Below are 16,661 nucleotides of genomic sequence, written 5' to 3' on the forward strand. Positions count from 1 at the left end.
AATGTGCAAACTCCACACAGACAGTCGCCTGAGTCTGGAATCGAACCGGGGTCTCTGGCGCTGTGAGGCTGCAGTGCTAACCACTGAGGCACTGTGTCGCCCCAGTAAAAGACATTGCTGAAAGAGCAGTCAATTAATGTTCAAGTTCTGAACCGGCTCAGAACAATGACTGCCTTGCCACCGTCTATGCCGGACCCAGCTAACGTCAAAACTGCTAATAGCCAGGTGCCATCTTTCGCTGCTGGGCCAATTCTCCTCTGAAACCTTCTCACCACCATCTGCACCAGTCCGACCAATGTCATAGTCGTATCTCTCATCACTGGGCCCATCTCATCGATGTCACTGTGATGCCCTTCTGCCACCATTTCATCACCACCAGCACTGGACCCAAATAATGGCAAAGTCGCCAATCCTCATGTGCCATCTTTTGCCAATGCACCTACCTCGCTAATGCCACCTTCACCAATGTAGTAGCTACTGATTCCAATGCTGGGTCCTGTGCTTGCCCCAGAAATGTAGGGATCCATTCACTGCTGCAATGAGATCTGCGCTGGGGCCACTCATTCCTGCCATGAGGTCCATGCTGGGCTCACTCTCTGGATTTCTATTTCAGTATGAAAATCAACTGTTTTTTTCAGTCATATTATCTATTGGTAGGAGTTTACATGATGTGAGTTCTTATCTTGGGTATCCTCATCCTGGTAACTAGACTTCCCTCAGTGGATGGCAGTCTGAGCACAATGAGCTGCAATGGCACTCATTCCATTGATTAGCAAGAGTATCATTAATAGTCGGATGTCTTGTGCTCTGATAATGAAAAATGGCAATGTTCTGCTGCTGGTTCAACATTTCCAGCTTCAGGTTATATTAGGAGATGATGACCTACTGGTATTATCACTAGATTATCAATTTATCAATTCAGACAGCATCTTCTAAACACACAACCACATCCATCTCGAAGGACAAGGGCAGAAGATACATGGGAACACCACCATTTTCAAGATCCTCTCCAAGCCACTCACTACCCTGACTTGTAAATATATTGTTGTTCCTTCACTATCACTGGGTCAAAATCCTGAAATTTCCTCCCTGATGGCATTGTCGGTCAACTCACAGCAGAATGCCTGCAGTGGTTCAGTAGGCAGCTCACCACCACCTTCTCAAGGGCAACTGGCATAGGCAATAAAATCTGGCCAGCCAATGACACCCACATCCCACAAATGAATAAAAAAAAAATCCAGAGTCCCAAGTAATGTTTGGGGGACTCAGATTCAAATCCTGTCAAGGTGGAATTAGGAGTGTAATGATGTCCAAGAAACCATTGTAAGTGGAAAGCCTCATGTGGTTCACTAATATCCTTTCAGGAAAGAAACTGCTGGCCCACATGGGATTTCAGACCCAGAGCAATGTGGCTGACTCTTAGCTGCCCTCTGGGCAATAACTACTGGCCTCCTCATGACATCAACATCCTATGAATGAATAATAGAAAATGTACACACTTCTTCATATATGCTCACAGTATTTTCATGCATGAAGAATGGAAATGATTACATAAGCTGCAAAACTTGATTTTAAGTACACTTCAACTGAAAGTCGATGCACCTGGAACTTCCAGAGGTAGTTCAATTTTCATCAACGCTTGAAAGAAATGGTCCACATACTCAACCCAGATGCTGGGAAGATGGATGGAAAATAATCTTGGAAATTAAGAATGTGGTAATCTTGATCACCGTAGGGTTTGTGTTTACCGTACCTACTTCTCTTTCTGTTTAGCTCTCTTATACATCATTCATATTCATTCATATCCTGAGCATAACCCTCCGCAGCATTGCCAATTGCTCGGTAACAAACTCCACATGAACTCTTGTCCCTCACTTCGACATTCATGTGATCAAAAATTTCATGGTTACTTTAATACATGAATACATATCATAGAGTCATAACCAGTTGTCCAATTGCTGATTCGCTACTATCATCTTCTAAAACAGTAGAATTACAAAAGAACTAGCAAAGGAGAGCATGGTTTCTGCTGAAAATACAACAGCAGATTGGGTATTGCTTAATGGAAATACTTTACCTCTTTGCTCCAAGAGATTCTCAAGGATACTCAGATGATGTTTTTGTTTAGTAAAAATCAAAAGCACTGTGGATGCTGTAAATCCGAGTTGTTGGAAAAGCTCAGCAGGTCTGGCAGCAGCTGTGAAGGAAAAAACAGAGTTAACATTTCGGGTCTGGTGACCCTTCCTCAGAATGTTCTGTTTTTACCTTCACAGATGCTATCAGACCTGTTGAGCTTTTCCAGCAGCTTTGTTTTTGTTCATGTTTTTGTTTAGTCAGATTATAAATGCTTCCAAAATATTACAATTCCGTCCAGCAACAAGCAGGGAGCTTTGGAATGCCATACCTCATCTGGGTGCACAGAGACATTTTAAAGATGATGGAGATGCAAGGGATGCTGGGCTTTCAGCAGATCTCCATCGAGCTGCGAGTTGTTCCAGAAATAGCACATGCTAAGATAGAGCTATGTCAGAGATGCCCTAAAGTGTGATGGATAATTAATGAAACAGAGTGAGAAACCTCACTAGGCCTTGCAGTAAGAAACCCTCCAAAAAATTCAACACGATTTGGAGTGAGACCAAAAAAGTGTAACATTCAGCCCCAAGACATTGATTAATATCACAGTTACTTTGGCTATTGCTAGGAACATCAGCATTCCTGAATATTGCTGCCTTGTAATTTCTTCAATTCCAGTTTCAAATTATATTCATCACAATGTTATTCATTACAAATACAGTTGAATTGAAAACACATAATTCTCATGCAGAATTGTCAATATAAAGTGCCTGGAACATCCTACAGCCTCAGGGATTTCCAATGAGTCAAGCAGCACTTTTTACACAAGTCTAGGCTTGCCTAGCAATGGCACCTCAACTAGTAGTGGCTCTACTGAACTCCCAAAACAAAAATGCATCTCCTTAAACAATGAATAAAAGAGAGTTTTGTCCATTTCAATTTAATGGGTACTATTTTCAAAAATAGTTTTATTTTGTTCTTATCTAACCCATTTTAACACAATCAACTTTAAAAGAATTCAGTTTTTCACAACAGTCGCAATTTAATGTACTAATTCTAAACTGACATATATAAAGCTGATAACTATAACAGTTACAGACGAGACAAGTGTTTACCTCAATTCAATAGAAGGGTAGACTTTCTGCAAGGGTAAGCACTAACGTCAACAGGTCATTGACGAACAGTCCAAAGATGTGCGCGCTGGGTGGATTGGCCATACTAAATTGCCTGTAGTGTTCAGGGGTATGTGGGTTATAGGGGGACGGGCCTGGGTGGGACGCTCCGAAGGGCGGTGTGGACTTGTTGGGCTGAAGGGCTTGTTTCCACACTGTTGGGAATCTAATCTAGTGAACAACACAGTTTCCGTCTCCATTTTTAACTGCTGGGGTGAAGGAGCAAGAATGGCATGTGTGAGCCAGAAGTACACAGCAGACCTGGAGAGTCTACATCAGTAGCCTTATCTCAACATTAACCTCTTCTTTTGAGCAGATGAATGTGACAATATTTGAAAGAAATCAGAAATTTGTTAATAATGCAGATTGTATTCTATTGATGCATTATTATTTGGAGGCACTAGTGATGCAGCAGTGATGAACCCCATCCCTGCCCACTATGCTCCACACTCCACCGACCGTTGGCAGACTCCTAAGACCAGGTCTAACAAGGGGTAGATCATGGGCTAGAAGAAGCTGGGAAGGTAAGTTTTAAGACATAATTTGATGTTTCCTAACATGTTTGGAGGAATAGGAATGCAGGCAATAAAAGCTTGTAGACAATCAGAAGAAGCATCATTGGTATATTTGTTAATTACTGTAACTTCAGAATTCCCTTATCAAGGTGGGGTGGAATTTTAAACTACTTCATATTACAAAACAGCAATTGGCACCTCCAAAACTTTCAACACCTACCATCTTGTCCTACCAACCTGTATTATTTGAGAAGATTCCAATCAATCAAGCACTTTGCTCTTTTTTATAAAATGACTTAGAAAATGCCGTGTATCCAAGTCATTGTTTATTGAGTTCTAAGCAACAACAAGTGACCAATATCCTCTAACTACAGACCTTAAAACAAGCCCAATTGATGATACAGCATAATAACTTACATTTCTATGGTGCCATTTACATAGTAATGGGTTCCAAGTTGTTCATAGGAGTCATTATCATTACCTTCATCACAATGGTAGGTTTTGAGAAGTCTATATTAAAAGAGGAGAGGGATGGATGGTTTAGGGGCAGAATGCCAAAGTTTACTTGTCAGCTGTGGGAAGTGTTGCTAATGAAATGCAGAAAATTAAACCAAGAAATCAGAACTGTGGGACTACAGTGATCTTGGAGCTACTGTAGAGGTGAAGGAGGTTACAACGCTAGGAAGGAGCAAGACTATGGAAAGAAAACAAGAGAACAGTACAGTAAATTCACCATAGAGCTTCCCATAATTCTATGTTTTTAAATTAATCTCCATAAGTAAGGAATTTTGGAACTGATGGTACTGATTTCATCCCTTACATGTTGATTCTGGCCCTATTATAGCATAATTTTTCACTTTGACACTCTTCTTCAAATGCATTTTCATGTTGCTATTCTAAACTTATTTTAGATAAGCTCAGATAAGATAAACTTATTTTAATTCAAAATCCATCTGCCATTCCTTGGCCCAAACACTGAATTAGTTTGGATTCCTTGCTATCAGTCACCCTCAGATACATTAAAAGGCAACATGGCTTGTTGTCACGATGAAACTTTATAGTATTACAAGAATGAATAGGATGAACAACAGGGATTTGTTGTTCAGGTCTCTGTGGTATTCAACTGTATACTATTCCGCTGAGTTTTTTCACTTTTCATCACCTTCCGTTTCTGCTGCTGAGTCAGATTTGAATCTAATAAGTTGATGTACCAATTGTTGTTGTCAGTTCCAACCAACTATCACTTTTTGCAGCTGCTACATCCAGGAGTACTAACATCATTTTACAGTACGTTCACCCAGTGATTCAGCAGGTATCAGCCATTCTTGAAAACATTTCTTTTGGCACATATTAAGTTTTTAATTGTATACTTTAAACAGAACAGCTTGTTTTGTGAGCATTTTAATTTGCAAATGTCAATTAGAGACTATCAATAACAGATTGAACACAATGAAACTGAACTGAGTGGATTTTAGTTTTTATTTTCCTGTGTAACATATCTTTAAAGCCAGATTTCCTACAGGGTAACCCACCAAATACATCTTAACCAGTTTAAAAGTCTTGTAATCACGACTTGCACGAAAATGATTGCAACGCCATATCGATACAGATTCTTGAATGATTGTGCTGCAAAGTAATTAATATTAAATGTTCTGTTGGGCATAACTGAATTCGTTTTAGTATCACAGCTTGAATGTGCACAGATAGAATAAATTGTCTTGAAGATAGTTGTCTTGAAGTCTTGTTGGTTAGCATTGCTGTCTTACAGTGCCAGAAGCCAGGGTTCAGTCCCATCCTTGGGCAACTGTGTGAAGTTTGCACATTCTCTGGGTGTTCCAGTTTCCACCCACAGTCCAAAGACATGCAGGCTGGGCAGATTGCTCACGCTAAACTGCTCATGATATGCAGGCTAGATGGATTAGCTGTGGGAAATGCAGAGTTATAGGGTGAAGGGGTGGCCCTGGGTGGGCTGCTCTTTGGAGGATTGATGTGGACTCAATGGGCTGAAGGGCCTGCTTCCATCCTATAAGGGACTCTATGATGAGGTCACCTTTTCTTATAATAACCCATGTTATGCTAGAATCCTTACTATTTCAAATGCAATCTATTAACCACTGCAATTTGGAGGATCAGGGATGATCCTGAATTTACGTTTGGACGTGTATGTGCAGTAGTCCCCTTCAATGAGAATGCTGCTTGCACATGACAACATCCTGTGCATGGAATCTCTTAATGTGGGGAGTTTGTTATGCTATAGTAACCACACAATTCTGAGCAGGCAAATCTCCCACTTTTACAGCATGCTACATGCATGACGGAAAGATTTTACAAATTGATGTTTGACCAGTTTGGCCACATAATGACATTCTCACTGCAGCACAAGCTCAGAACTGGGTGTAGAGTTATGGGGATAGGAGATAGTACTGATGTGGCAAAGGGGAAAGAAGATCCAAAGAGGATAGCTAGGAGTCTAACAAATAATTTAGATAAAACATTGACGGGACAACAGTTGATAAATTTTAATATTGTCAAGTAAAAAGTATTGTAAAATGGACAAAAATGTGGATAATATGAACAGTAAACAATACCAATACATCAATCAATAAAGTTAACAAATTTAGGAATATTTGGTAAAGGTTTCTTGTAGAAAGTGTTCAACTTTGAGCAATCTAGTGGAAGCAAACCATTTCAGATTCAGTTTGTCGTTGTAATAGGGGTTTATAGATTTATTCTGGACTGATAAGCTGAAACGGATCAAATGCCTTTCATTTAGCTTGTGGTGTCGCAGCATTTGAGAAACCACCTCTATGAAACTACTAATTGCTTTTGACTACTCATATATTCAATGAATGTGTTAATTATTCAAACACACTTATTAATTTAAATTTATGAACATTTAATTCAGAACTGAGAAATGAATGTTTAGAAATTCAAGTTAGCCACTCTCAATTGCACATACAAATGTTCTGTGTAGTTGAGTGAAATGGTAGAACTTCTCACACTAAATTATAGAAAAGGCCACAGTTCAAGTATGCACACTAAGACATCATAAGGAATTTACTGCTGCATGCATAGTTATATATGCATCAATATCTTATAGTGAAAACTGACAAGATGCTAATATTTGCTTAACTGGTTAATTTCCATTGTCAACTCACAACAGTATTTCATTAAACAGAATTTTCTTCTGCTACACATGAACATGCAGGCTAAATGGTAACGACATATTATACATAATATATTTCAGGTCTGCTAAGGATTGGGAGAAATCAAATTGTAAATTGCAATGACCCAGGTTGTAGAAAACTTGGAACAGGCACAATATATAAGTTTTTTAACTGGGCTTCCCATCATTTCACTTATTTTGTGAATTAAGAAATTATAAATTGCCCAAATAATCTCAAAATTGGTGTGAAGATGTTGGTTGTGTTTTTTAACACGTGAGATCAGGTGAAGGACTCACTATTTAATTAGGAGTGGTTTAGAAAGATCAGAATCATGGGTAGTTTACATGGTTGATAGAAAAGAGAAATATATTACCCAGCTCACTCGCCCCCATGCCATGATTTTGTGCATAGGGAAAGGGAAATCAAAGTCAGTAAGGTTGTTAATGAATAGAAAAAAAAGGAAAGAAAAGGAGGAAACATATATGACACTAATGGCACTTTAACATGACAATCCAAATAGCCGTTTGTGCATAAGGTAGAATATCCATGTAGCAAGGCAATTTGTCCACTGCCTGTGATTCACTAATGCATGCTCAAGACATCATGGTGAAAACCTTAAAAAAACTTTAACTGTTAAGTTTGATAAATTGAATGAAAAATATTAGTGCTATTTTAATTACATTTCTTAAATTCCTATTCCAAGGAGGAGAAATTCATCTTGTAGTGTAAAAAAAATCAATGAAAGTACAAAGTTCTTATTTCATATTTAAACTGATTCATCTGGGGAACAAGTGAGGCAGTCTCTAAGAAGTGAATATGAAGGATCTAAAATTCCTTAAATCACATACAATTATATCAGGGGCTCAGAAATCTGGACGTGTTTGTGCGCAAGTCTTTGAAGTGACAACTCGTTTTTTAAAATTCATTTTGTGGGATGTGCTTTACTGGCTGGCCACCATTTATTGCCCATTCCTAGTTGTCCTTGAGAAAATGGTGGTCAGCTGCCTTCTTAAACACTGCAGTCAACCCACTATGGGTTCAGCCACAATGCACTAAGGGATGGAATTCCAGGACTTTGACCCAAGTTAAAACTCAAGTTAACAAAACATAAGGGGTTCAAGGATTGATGGACAGAGGCACAGCAACTTATTTTAACTCTGTACAATACATGCATTTTTATTTGTTAGAATTTCACAAAAGCCCAAACAATATAAAAGAGAAGTTTTACCCCAGTAGTGGTACTGTTTCATTTGTAATATACTTTTGAAGGATGCAAAGTCTTTGAATAATTTGCAGAGATGATTTACTAGAATGACCCAGGTTTATGTTTTGGGAACATCCCAATCATGGCAGCTGATCTGGAGTATAAAGTTAGCCTCAGTAAATGCAGCCATGACAACTAACATCATTATCATAAAACTCCAACTGGTTTACTAATGTTCTTTAGAGAAGTAAACCTGACCTCTCTGATGAAGGGTCTAGGCCCGAAACGTCAGCTTTTGTGCTCCTGAGATGCTGCTTGGCCTGCTGTGTTCATCCAGCCTCACATTTTATTATCTTGGAATCTCCAGCATCTGCAGTTCCCATTATCTCTGACGTCCTTACCTGGTTTTTCCTACATGTGCCTCCAGACCCAGAGCAACGTGGTTGACTTTTGACAACTCTCTGAAATAGCAAAGTAAACTGCTCAGTTCATGGAAACAAATGCTGGCCTTGCCAGCAACACCCACGTTTCACATAAAAACAAAATGTTAACTGGAATATCTTAAGTCCTGAGGGCTTACAGATACATAAATAGATTGAAAAAAATGAGGATGTTCTTATAGAAAGGCTAAGGGGAGATACGACAGATATATTTAAAACCATGAATAATTTAGACAGAATAAATAAAGAGAAACTGTTCAAATGAATTAAACCGTTCACATGAACATAGACTGAACGTGGCTAGTAAAAGAAGCAGAAACAATGCCAGGAAAACTGTTTTTGATGCAACAAGTATCATGAACAACCTGAAAAGATAGTGAGAACAGCTTCAATAATCGCCTTCGAAAAGAAAACTGGAAAATTAATGGAAGGCATTAAAACTGCAGCAATATTGTGAAAGGGCAGAAAAGTAGGACCAACACGATGGTTCTTCAAAAGACCCAGCACAAACTCAATCAGTTGAATGACCTCGTTCTGTGCTGAACTCTAGTAGCATACAGTAGCTGTTTACCTGGCTTCCCTTGAAGTTCCACCAGTCAGAAAATTGATTTACTTTGGAAGATCAGAGGTATTATTGCAGTATTTCAAACAGTACACAAATTCTTACTTGTTTCCATCAGCGCTCAGAAAAATAATAGCACATTTCAGACTCATTGCCTCTAATGCTGATGCTAAGATTTCTGCTATAGCATAACCATGGAAATAACATGGTGTAGAGCTGGATGAACACAGTAGACCAGGCAGCATCAGAGGAGCAGGGAAGCTGATGTTTTGGGTCTGGACCCTTCTTCAGAAATGGGGAAGGGGAAAATTGCTAGGGGTGGTGGGGCTAGTGGGGAGTGTGGAGTGGACGAGGGAGTCACGGAGACAGACAAGGGTGGGGAGGGAAAAATTTCCTTGGTAGTGGGATCAGATTGCAGCTGGCGGAAGTGGTGGAGGGTGATGCATTGAATCCGAAAGGTTGGTGGGGTGGTGCATGAGGACAAGGGAATAGGGGATGGCATTCTTGCAGGACGGTTCATGAGAAGTGTCTTCTAGGTAGCTGTGGGAGTCTGTAGGCTTGAAATAGATATTGGTTTCCAGGTGGTTGCCAGAGATGGCAACAGAGAGGTCCAGAATGGAGAGAGAGGTATCGGAGATGGTCCAGGTGAACTTAAGGTTGGGGTGGAGGGTGTTAATGAACTGGGTGAGCTGTTCGAGCTCCTCGTGGGAGCAAGAGGCGGCACCGATACAGTCATTGATATAACAGAGGAAGATGTGGGGGCTAGTGCCAGTGTAGCTGCAGAAGAGGGATTATTCCACATATCCCTCAAAGAGGCAGGCTTTGTCCCGTGGGGTACCCACGGCCACCCCTTTTGTCTGTAGAATGTGGGAGGAGTTGGAGGAGAAGTTGTTAAGGGTAAGGATGAGTTTGGCTAAGTGGATAAGGGTGTCGGTGGAGGGGGACTGGTCAGGCCTGCGGGAGAGGAAGTGTGGAGGAAGGACCCTTTAGGCCATCTGTATGGGGAATGCAAGTATATCAGGATTGGAACTCCATAGTGAAGATGAGGTGTTGAGGATCAGGGAATCAGATGTTTTGGAGGAGGTGAAGGGTGTGGGTGGTGTCACAGACATAGATGCGGAGTTCCTGGGCCATGAGGAGAAAATGGAGTCGAGATAAGTGAAGATAAGTTCAGTGGGGCAGGAGCAGGTAGAGACAATGGGTCGACCAGGGCAGGCAGGTTTGTGGATTTTGAGGAGATAGAAGCGGGTGGTGCGGGGTTGGGGAACGATGAGGTTGGAGGCTGTGGGCGGGAGGTCCCCTGAGGTGATGAGGTTGTGGATGGTCTGGGAGATGGTGTTTTGCTGGTCGGGAATTGGGTCATGATCAAGGGGATGGTAGGATGAGGTGTCAGAGAGTTGGCACCTGGCCTCGGCGATGTAGAGGTCAGTGCGCCATAAACAACTGCACTTCCTTGTCCGTGGGTTTTATAGTGATGTTAGGGTTGGAGCAGAGGGCTGCATGTTCTGCGGGGAGAGGTTGGAGAGGATGAGAGGGGTGGGGAGGTTGAGGCAATGGATGTCACGAAGGCAGTTGGAAATGAAGAGGTCGAGGAAGGGTAGGAAGCCTTGGAGTGGTGTGCAGGAGGGGGAGATATGTTGGAGGTGGGAGAAGGGGTCAATAGATGGCGGGGGGGAGGGCAAGTCTAGGCTTGCAATTAAAGAAGTAAGCGTGGAGGCGGAGGCGGCTGAAAAACTGTTCGATGTCTAGGCGTGTGCAGTATTCGTTGATGTTCGGGTGGAGGGGGATAAATGTGAGTCCTTTAGTGAGGACTGACTGTTCATTCTCAGTCAGGGGGAGGTTTTGGGGGATGGTGAAGACCTGGCAGGGCTGGGTGCAAGTGTAAACTGTGGAGCTGCTGGCTGTGGGGGCAGTGGGCGGAGTTGGTGTCAGCGATCGGCGGAGAAACATCGGTGTCGGACAGACCATAGAAATATGCTTTTAATTAGGTTAAAGAGGTGCAATGGTGTCCACTTTGTGCCCAAGTGACATATACCAGCAATTCCGCAGTTATTATTTCATAGGATATGGGTATAACTGCCTGGCCCAGCATTTATGGCCCACCCATAGTTGCTTTTGAGAAGGTTGTGGTGAGCTGTCTTGAACCACTACAATCCATTAAGTGTATGGTAACCAACAGTGCTGTTAGGGAGAAAGATCCAGGAATTTGATCTCGTGAGACTGAAGGATGGTGATATATTTCAAGGTTTGCATGATGTGTGGCTTAGAGGGATACTTGCATGGGGTGGTGTTTGCATGAAATTGCCACCCTTGTCTTCCTAGATGGAAGTGTTTGTGGGTTTGGATATCACTAGCTAAGCTGCCTTGGTGAATTGGTGCAGTTCACCTTGTAGACGGTGGACAGACTTCAGGGAGTGAGGATGTGAATTACATGCTGCAGGATTCCTAGTCCATGACCTGCTCTTTTAGTCATTATACTGTTCCTTCTCTGGACAATCATAATATGTTGATAATGGGAGATATAGTGGTGGTACTATCATTAAATGTCAAGAGCCAATGGTATAGTTTCTCTGTTATTGGAGGTGGACATTGCCTGGCATTTGTGTGGCACGAATGTCATTTGCCACATTGCAGCACAAGTCTGAATATTATGCTGGTCTTGCTGCATTTGAACATGGACTGCTTCAGTATTTGAGGAGTCATGAATGATGCTGAACATTGTGCAATCATCAGCGAGCATCCCCACTTCTGACCTTATGATGGCGTGAAGTCATTGATGAAGCAGCTGAAGTTGGTAGGGCCATCTGAGGAATTCCTTATTCCTTACTTAGATAACTGACTTCCAACAACTCATTTGTGGAATTCAGCTTTTCACTTCATGTTTGAATCAAAGCTGTAAGAAGGTCAGGAGTCGAGTGGCCCTGCAGGAACTGAAACTGAGCGTCACGGAGCAGATTATTGCTGAACAGGAACTGCTTGATAGCACTGTTGATGACACTTTCCATCACGTTAATGATGATTGAGAATTGACTGATGGGACAGTACTCTGCTGACTTGGATTTGTTACATTATGCATTACAAGCAGTAACCATCACTCCTCTGATGAAAATGAGGAGCTGCTCTGTTTGATTGGTCAGCAGCTCTTAGTGGATGGGACTAATCTGCAAGGCATTCAGTCCTAGTGAAAGGCTAGCAGTAGGCAGTTAAGTCACTGAATACCTTCTGGGCTCCTCCACGGAACTGGCAAGATTTCTCTGGAGTTCTTTGAAGCTCCCATCAAGCTGACTACATCCAGCTGGAGGAAGGTCATATATCCTGTACAAATGGCTGCACCTCGTTTGGGATTATGGATGATCATGACACTTAGCGTGAAGATCTCTAAAAAAGGAAGTGAAAATTATATGGATTTATATTCCGAATGGCCACACAGTGGCCTTGGATGGAATAGGACCTGTTAAAATTACAGGGGAATACAACAGACTCAGTTGTGATGGCTTCTACCGAGGTCAAACAGTTAACTATCATTTCATTGTCAATGCACCCATGTACATGATGGTTAAAGCTGACTTCCTTAACTTTAACGAGCTGATATTACAAATAGCGTGCCCCTGGATAAAGCTTCCACAATTCTGAACACAAAACTGGAAATTACGGGTATTTCTCAATTTTCTGTCTATTTCTAAATAAGAACTTTCATTGGATACAGTTTTTTGTACACAGTTTTAGTTCCTCAGGTTGGCTTTTAAAATCTAGTCTGCATTCCTGCAGCCTAATTTCTATTCTAGTCCAGGGTTAGGAGGGTAGACAGGAAAGCGAAATTGAGACCATAACCAAATCAGTCTTGATCTTACTGAAATGCACAGCAGTTTCAGGAACTTATGTTCCTAAGGTTCATGATCCTGTGTCTGATGTTGCAATTAGGATAACACAGCAGGGTGAACTTCATGTCTGAAAATGTATTTTTAATCACATTCAGATTAATGGAATGAACACTATTCCTCCTGCTTAGTTCTATATTGTTCTCTATATTTTTTGTAATTTAAAATTCCATACTGGTAAAGCAATTTAAAGGTTAGCCTTCAATATTTTCTGTTCAGAGATGCCATGGCACATCTCTGGAGCTTGGAACCCAGGCCTTCTGGCGGAGAGGTAGGGACAAAGGTTATCCTTAGATATTTTCCTAATCAACCTGTTCAGAGATATTATTACACACCTCTGAACACGTGAGGCTTGAACCCAAGTCTACTTGTCCAGAGGCAGGGATGCTACCACTGTGCCACAAGAGCCCGAAGGTAAGCTTTAGTTTTTCTCTAATCAACCTGTTTAGAGATGTTTTTACACACCTCTGAAACTGGTAGGACTTGACTCCTGCTCCACTCGTTGGTACATTATCACTGTTTCACAAGAGGACCCAAGGTTAGCCTTAGTTGTTTTGTTTTATTTAAATTAACCTATTTTTCTAATTAACCTGTTCAGAGATGTTATTACATAACTCTGGAGCATTTGGGACTTGAACCCAAGGTTAATGTTAGTAACAATTGGGCGCATGTATTCCAGATGAATAATTGGCTGACGATCCTTCAATAAGAAGCATTGTAATTAATTCTGAGGACTAAACGAAGTTCAGCAAGGATAATGAAAACATAGTGCAATGGGAGAAAAAAGCAGTAAACAGAATTCAATGTTGTTGTAATGTGGTATATTTTGGTTTTTTTATACAATTTGAAATTAGAAAGAGTTCTTTCATGTATCCCCTTTCAGAGCTCTAAGACATTGTGATACCAATTACCACCAATGAAAATCAATTTTGAGTACCAGAGCTTGATTCTTCGCTTAAGCATCCATCTGTAACAAAAGAATATCCTGCAATAACCTCTTCCCACTGCTGCACTATTACCTCTCAATTACCTCAATGATTTAGTCTTGGTTCCCTCCTTTTTCTCAACTACATGTTGCTTTTTGATTCGATCAAAAAAGACAATATCATGTTCCTGTGCTCAACATAACAATATCTCTCTCCATCCACTGCAATGTTTCTGTATTGTCAGTCTGCTTGTCCAACAGACAGTCCTTAATTGCGTGAAATATCCTTCAATTAAACATTGCAAATATAGAAACTGTTATCTTTGGCCACTGACCAGGCTCTGTTCCCTGGATACTGATTTCAACCCACATAACTGGCTAATGCCTCAGGCTAAATAAATTGGTTCACAAACTTTTCATCCCTGAGTTGAACTACTAACCCAAAGTCCTCAACTTTATCACATTTCTCTGCCTTCATTTCAAATCCATCTGTGATGGAACTGTCACCCATACTTTTATCATTTCCAAAATTGACAATTCTTATTCTCTCCTGGCTGATCTCAATCTTCCTAAATTTGAACTCACTCTGACCATTGCTGACAGTATCCTAACTCACATTATACTCTATTCAAGATAATAAAATGTGAGGCTGGATGAACACAGCAGGCCCAGCAGCATCTCAGGAGCACAAAAGCTGATGTTTTGGGCCTAGACCCTTCATCATGCTCTATTCATGTGTTAAAATCCTTCCATATCACTGTAACCACATTCAGATCTACAGTATCCAAGACATTTAGACACTTATGCATCCCACTTCCTTTGCATAAAAATTAACATTGAGCTTTTAATTATCAAGGCCATAATCTCTGAAATTCCTAAATATCCCTGCCACTCCACCTCTCTCTCCTTCTTTAACATGCTTCTTTAAACCTACGAGTTTAGCTAATTTTCTGACTATCTATTCTGACATCTGCTTTGACATAGTGTCAATTTTTGTAACTGACCTTGAATATTTTATCATATCTAATATACTGCAGAACTTCAAGTCTTTAGTTTCATTAAGATATTTGAAATTATGCAGAGATGGGACTTAGTAAATAGAAAGGGGCTGTTCCCAATAATTGTGGGTCTACGGACATAAGATTACATTTACAAGATTTAAACAGAGAGTTTTGCACAGAAGAGTGTGAAGCTGTTGAATGTAATTAGATTGAAGTAACAACCATTTCACCATTTAATAGGTCAAAGGTGTAGTAAGTCCAACATCTGCTGAAGCGAATTTATTGCAATCTATAAATAAGGACAGAGTGGTTCAGACAGAAATTTGATCTGATTAGAGAGAAACGGGATGGGTTTTCTAAAGGTTAGATAGAGACTAATCGGATGCCTAATCAAAATTCTTGAGAAAGTAATTAAAGTAGAAGACAGGGAAATGTCTACAAATGTAGTTTATACAGATATTTAGAAGGCATATGATAAAATTCAAAATAAGAGATTGTTAGCTAAATTCAACGTCACAAAATTGAAGATAAATGTTGACCTGATGAGGGGCTTACTTAGGCAGAAGTTAAACAGTAAGGATGTTGAGTATGAACTCAAATTAGAAGGAAGAGTTAGAGTTATTCTAGAAGGCTCTGTCCTGGGGCTTCAATGATTCAGTATGAGTTTAATGGCATTCATGATGTTATTAGCTCAATACTGAGCCCCATGTCCAAGTTTGCTAGAAACAGAGTTTCATAAAAAACGTCAATTCAAAGGGACTATTGGCTTGGGCCAGCAATTATTGTCTATTGTAACTGTCATTGGACTGGCTGGTAGCAAATTAAGTAAAATTGATGGAACACAAAATTACAAACAACCATTGTTAAAGTAGGAGTGTAAAATTTACAGGAGATTTTAATCTGTGAGCTCATCCATTTTTCAACAATAGAAAGTGAATCCAATAATGAAAATCAAGGAATATCAAAAATCCAAAGATATTTAGGGCCCATGTATGAAGATTAATAAAATGTAGTGATCATGTACAAAAGTAGTCAATGGTCTAATGGAATATTAGCCTTTATATTTTTAGGACAAGAATGTAAAAGGAGAATATTTTTCTATTGTTATACAAAGCCTTAGTTAAATCACCTCTAAGACAACCCATATAATACTGATCACTGCCCCAGGGAAAAGAAAATCAGCCCTTGAATATCAGAGATAATGGGAACTGCAGATGCTGGAGAACTCCAAGATAATAAAATGTGAGGCTGGATGAACACAGCAGGCCAAGCAGCATCTCAGGAGCACGTCAGCTTTTGTGCTCCTGAGATGCTGCTTGGCCTGCTGTGTTCATCCTGCCTCACATTTTATTATCTTGCAGCCCTTGAATATGTTGAGTAGAAATTCATAAGAATGACACTGAGGAAATCTGCTTCTAACTGTCTATAATGTGAACAACTATCTTTGGGGAATAAGTTGTTTTTCTTCTTCAATCCTGAAGGAAGGTGTGAAACCAAGTATTATCCCTTCTTTTTATCAGGTGGTAACATGGTACTGTGTAATACCATCATTTTCTGCTTTGTTGAAGAATTAGTCGCCACTATTCATCAGGTGAGTTAGGTGTAGCAAATCATTGATCATCAAATAAATGCCAGAGAGTTCTCTCTGAAGCGGTCCTTTCTTTCCTTTGTCCAACAATGTTCAGCATATTATGTTGGAGTCTCTTTCCCTGATTTCTGAAGAT

General features: G+C 40.4%; 1 protein-coding gene across 6 annotated transcripts in view; it reads right to left on the reverse strand.

Annotated features, from left to right (window-relative positions):
* LOC125447454 (frizzled-1-like) overlaps positions 1 to 16,661 on the reverse strand; it is a 59,637-nt gene that overhangs the window by 11,976 nt on the left and 31,000 nt on the right. For 3 of the 6 annotated variants that reach the window (XM_059638444.1, XM_059638446.1, XM_048521813.2), the window contains 2 exons: positions 12,353 to 12,511; positions 6,328 to 8,592 (listed from right to left, as the gene is read on the reverse strand). The exons of 1 other annotated variant lie outside the window; for it this stretch is intronic. In XM_059638444.1, coding sequence (XP_059494427.1) covers positions 8,543 to 8,592; positions 12,353 to 12,511 — 209 coding nt within the window. In that variant the 3' untranslated portion in view covers positions 6,328 to 8,542. Of the gene's footprint in view, positions 1 to 6,327; positions 8,593 to 12,352; positions 12,512 to 16,661 lie in introns of those variants that run through there. 2 more of the 6 variants (XM_059638450.1, XM_059638458.1) reach the window with 1 other exon arrangement.

This window comes from Stegostoma tigrinum, chromosome 2, assembly GCF_030684315.1.
Source record: "Stegostoma tigrinum isolate sSteTig4 chromosome 2, sSteTig4.hap1, whole genome shotgun sequence".
NCBI lineage: Eukaryota > Metazoa > Chordata > Chondrichthyes > Orectolobiformes > Stegostomatidae > Stegostoma > Stegostoma tigrinum.